The sequence below is a fragment of the Balaenoptera musculus genome, chromosome 13 (assembly GCF_009873245.2).
Source record: "Balaenoptera musculus isolate JJ_BM4_2016_0621 chromosome 13, mBalMus1.pri.v3, whole genome shotgun sequence".
NCBI lineage: Eukaryota > Metazoa > Chordata > Mammalia > Artiodactyla > Balaenopteridae > Balaenoptera > Balaenoptera musculus.
Genome location: NC_045797.1, coordinates 88,365,250 through 88,370,168, shown reverse-complemented (window position 1 = coordinate 88,370,168; position 4,919 = coordinate 88,365,250). Strand labels below are relative to the sequence as shown.

At 55.5% G+C, this 4,919-nt stretch overlaps 1 protein-coding gene across 1 annotated transcript in view; it reads left to right on the top strand.

Annotated features, from left to right (window-relative positions):
• The first annotated feature begins 87 nt into the window (after window positions 1-87).
• DCDC2C (doublecortin domain containing 2C) overlaps window positions 88-4,919 on the top strand; it is a 155,579-nt gene continuing 150,747 nt past the window's right edge. The window contains 2 exon segments of the mRNA XM_036872599.1: window positions 88-124; window positions 755-1,145. Of these exon segments, the coding sequence (XP_036728494.1) occupies window positions 88-124; window positions 755-1,145 (428 nt within the window).

Here is a 4,919-nt window from a genome sequence, read left to right as displayed (position 1 = left end):
GAGTTTTCTAGCAATTAATGTTTTGAAGATCAATATAATTCTTGGTGATGTAATAAAGTGGTCACTTTCACACATTGGTATCTGGCCATGGAGCTCTTGGCAAAATTGGCTGCGGCTGTGAATGGCGGGATTACTTTTTCTTTTTTTAGCAGTACCAGATACTGATATTTATAGTATCAGTATTCTGTGCCTTCAGAGGTATTTCAGCAGGTAATACGTAGCCTATTGTCTTTAAAAGTTTGTTTAAGTCCATCAAAGCCACTGGAAAAACATATTCCTAGAATCCTTCACTGTCCCAGCTCAGAGAACTGGCCTCTCTTCACCTAGAACAGGGCACGACTCTCCCAAGGACATACAGGCCCGTGAATTGTCCTTCCCCCAAATGAAGGTGCGTCCTGGAGCTTACACCTTTGCGATACCACGTGCCAGCTGCGCCTAGTATTCCAGTTTCCCCCACGCTCTGGACGGTTCCTGACAAGTCCTCCCTGACGCAGTTGTAATTGTCAAGACGGTCCTGCTACCCGCCATCTCGCCACGTCTTGCGCGGCGGAGGGCGGAGGAGTGGTGGGAGGGGTCGCGGTGGGTGCCCAGGGCCGCCTCCCCTGCCCTCCCGCCGCCTTCGCGGGAGCCGCGCCCCGTCCCTTTCCCCAGCTCTGCCGTCCTCACCTGCCCGGGCTCTGATGCGCGTCACCCGGCCCGGTTCTGCTTCCCCCTCACGTGTCCCCTCCCGGGCGGCGGCGCGCTCCGGTCACAGCCGCCGGCGGCGTCAGCGCGGGCGGTGGCGGCGGGGCCCCGGCGGCCCGCCTGTCCGGCGGCGGAGCGCATGGGCGGCGCCGGGCCGCCGGGGAGGCGCGGGCCGCGGGCTCGCGCGCGCCGCACGTGCTGGTGGACCCCGCGCCCGCCAGGACCATCGTGGTGTGCCGCAGCGCGGACCCGTTGTACGTGGGCCGCAAGTTCGTGCCGTCGCGGCGCCGCGTGGCCGCCTTCGAGGCGCTGCTGGAGCGGCTGATGGAGCAGGGGGAGGTGCCTTTCGCTGCGCGGCGCCTCTTCACGCCGACGCGCGGGCGCCCGGTGAGCGAGCTGGACGCGCTGCAGGCCGCCGGCAAGTACGTGGCGGCCGGGCGCGAGCGCTTCGGGAAGCTGGAGTAAGTGCCGCCCGCGCCCCCCGGCCTCTGCGCCCGCCCCCCGGCTCCATCGCCTCGCTCCGGGGGCTGGGGACCACGACCCGGGTCTGCCCCGGCCTGGTGGCCTGTCCTGTCCCCGCGGGGCCGGGGTCCGCGACCCGGGTCTGCCCCGGCCTGGTGGCCCGTCCTGTCCTCGCGGGGCCGGGGTCCGCGACCCGGGTCTGCCCCGGCCTGGTGGCCCGTCCTGTCCTCGCGGGGCCGGGGTCCGCGACCCGGGTCTGCCCCGGCCTGGTGGCCCGTCCTGTCCTCGCGGGGCCGGGGTCCGCGACATGGGTCTACCCAGCCTTGGTGGCCCGTCCTATTCCCCCGGTGCCAGGGAACACGACCCGGGTCTGCTCAGGTCTGGTGGCCCGTCCTGTCCCCACGGGGCTGGGGTCCGTGACATGGGTCTACCCAGCCTTGGTGGCCCGTCCTATTCCCCCGGTGCCAGGGAACACGACCCGGGTCTGCCCCGGCCTGGTGGCCTGTCCTGTCCTCGCGGGGCCGGGGTCCGCGACCCGGGTCTGCCCCGGCCTGGTGGCCCGTCCTGTCCTCGCGGGGCCGGGGTCCGCGACCCGGGTCTGCCCCGGCCTGGTGGCCCGTCCTGTCCTCGCGGGGCCGGGGTCCGCGACATGGGTCTACCCAGGCTTGGTGGCCCGTCCTGTTCCCCCGGTGCCAGGGAACACGACCCGGGTCTGCCCCGGCCTGGCGGCCCGTCCTGTCCCCGCGAGGCTGGGGAGCGCGCCCCACTTCTGCCCCCGCCCAGCGCCGCCGTCCCGTATGGACTTTCTCCGCGAGGCCTCCTTGGGCCGCAGTGCACCCTGCACGCCCCGGACATCGCCCCTGCTCGCCTTGTGGGGAGGGCAGACCAGCTACTATCTCCCGACCCATCAGTATTGGAGAGAATTAGAAAGAGGATGGGCAGAGGGGGCGGCGGGTGTGGCAGTGAAAATAGGGTGCCCAGGGTCGCCTCTTTGAAAAGGTGACCTCTGCGCGAAGGTCTGCAGGTAGAAAGGGAGTGGCCACGCGGAGGGAACCTGGGGAAGCACGCTGGCAGGCAGGACGCCGAGCTGGGTTCCAGCTTGTCCAGGCTGGTGTCCCGGGACCTGTGCACGCTTCCTTCCCTGAGGGCATTTACTGAGCTGTGCTGTCGGCCCCGCTCGCCGCTCTCTATCCTGCTGGTTCAGACCCTACAGAGGATAGGCGCCCGTGATTTCTGAAATCCTGGCACCTGACGCAATGCCGGCCTACAGTACAGCCTCTGAACGCTGGCCTGGGAGCAAGGACACCCGCCCCAGCGTCTGCTGACATCAAGACAGCTGCCGCGGACAGATGGCGGCTGTCCTGGTGAGACAGGCCTGTGTATCAACGTCAGGGCCACTCAGGAAGCCATAATGGAAATTGGCCACATTCAGGCTGTCAGTTGTACTTGTGGGTACCCACTCAAAGCGTCAATTTAATTCTATTTTGTTTAGCCTGGGACTGGTATTGCGTTCTCTTTGAGATCTTACTGCAAATGGGGTTATAGCACACTCTTCTGTTTATACTCTACTTTTCTTCCCCAGAGTACCTCAGTCTTTTGTGCACTTATAATCCTTATAATTTCTCTAAGCTTTCTTGGTAACTGTCATTATACAAATGTCATTGCAACCCAAAGGTATCTTGCAGGTCCTTAACAAAAGCTATGTGCGTGTCTTCCCGTAGGGCAGCCTCGGGGCTGCTGCAGAGGGCCTTACAGTGTGTGTTTTGGGGAGATAAGAGACAAACAGAAGTAACCACAAAAGAGAAAGCGGTAACCGATAGCACAGAAGGACAGGTTTAATTCTATCTAGGTGAAGGACCTCAGAAAAGGCTTCCTTTACAAAATGGAAGGGAGAAAATTGTTTTGTTTCTTAATCCTCCGTGAATCCCTGGGCTGCCTTGGCTTCACTCATTTCTTGTGTCTGCCTCTAAAGATGTTATTACCGTTCCTTACATTGTTGTTAACTCTGTTTCTTTTATTGTGAGATATATCATATATACAGAAGAGTGTATACAATTGTATGTATGGTTTAAAGAATAATAATAAAGCAAGCCTCTGTGTAAACTACAACCCAGATTAAGCAAAAGAGCGTTACCAGTGTTTTAAAAGCCTCCAACCTCCACTCCCATCCTTTGCCCACAGGTAACCACTATTTTGGCTTTTGTAATAATCATCTTTTCATAGTAATCTATCCCTGAAGGATAGATTATTTTCAATGTTTTATGTACTTTATGTAATTATATTGCATATATTTTCTGTTACTTGCTTTTTCACACAATAATATGCTTCTGAGACTCATCCATGTTAATAGCATGTAGCTGTAGGTCATTCGTTTTTACTGTTATGTATTATTTCATTGACTGATATACCGGTTTATTTATCCAATCAGTTGATGGATAATTTGGGTCCTTTTGAATTTTATGCTAAAATAAGCAACGCTGCTGTAAACATTCTTTTACCTGTCTCCTGGTGCACACATGGGTAAGACTTTCTCTGGGAGAACATGTGAGTTATCAATTGGTGCATATCCTATTAGTGCAAGCTTATTGGAGTAAAACAGCATTTATTATCTCATAGTTCCTGTGACCAGGAAGTCCAGAGCCGCTTAGCTGAGTGGCTCTGGCTCAGAGACTCTTGTGAGTTTGCAATCAAGATGCTGGCTGCAGTCATATCTGAAGGCCTGACCGGGGCAGGTGCTTGCAGGCTCACTCACGTGGCCATGACAGGGAGCTTCATTCCTGCCGTGAGCCTGTCCACGGGAGATCTAGCAGCTGGCTCTCCCTAGCGTGAGTGATCCAGGCTGAAGCCACAGTGTCTGTTGTTACAGCTGCTTCTCTGTTGGGCTGTCTTCTCTTTTCCTCTGCCTAGTTATCTCTGTGTGCTGGACATTTTTACTCTTAAAACTTATTTGCAGAAATAATTTGAGGCCTGAGATGATATTATCTTTTGCCAAAGTGGATTTTTGTTTGGCCAGCTGCCTGTGTCATCCCAGTTCACGATCACCTAATAGAGCTTCAGCGTGTGGGATGGTTTGGACTGACCAGGTGTCTGGAAGCCAGTATGCTCCTCACTCCTCAGGTGCAGCCAGTGAGGTCCCAGTTCACTAACAGCGTGGTTCACAAGGACCCCCGTCGTTGGCGGGTCCTGAACCAGTGCTTTTCCTGTGGCCACAAAAGGCTGTCAAAACCATGGTTCACCCTGTCAGCTCTCTGTTCCCAACAACAAGAACCCCTGGACCAAAGTGGCCCCCAGATGTGGGCCTCATGTCTTTGGATTTCCTTTCTTTCCTGGAGTGTGGCAATTCCTCACTATCTTGATAGGTGTCTTATGTTTGAAAGACATGTTTTTTAGTGCGTCTGGTTTTATTTGTTTCTTAGTGGAAAGGTTGATCGGGGTTACTTAGTCCATGGTTCCCAGAGCAGAGGTCTTCTCGCCCTTTTCCTTCACGTATATTTTTGTTATGATTCTGTGGATGGCAGTGTCCTTTAGACCATGAAAGGTATTTTTCATTGTCTTCTAACTTGGTGGTTGCTGATGAGATATCAGCTATCATCGTTCACTTCTCTGAAAGTAATATTTTATCTCTTTCAGCTTCTTAAAATATATGCTGTGTGATTCTGGGTACTGTGCTTTAAACGATATGTCTAAGTGCAGATTTATTGAATTATCGTGAATCTCTGGTGTGGTGACTCAGCCATTGTCTCTTCAGGTGGTGCCTCTGTCTTATGTTTTCT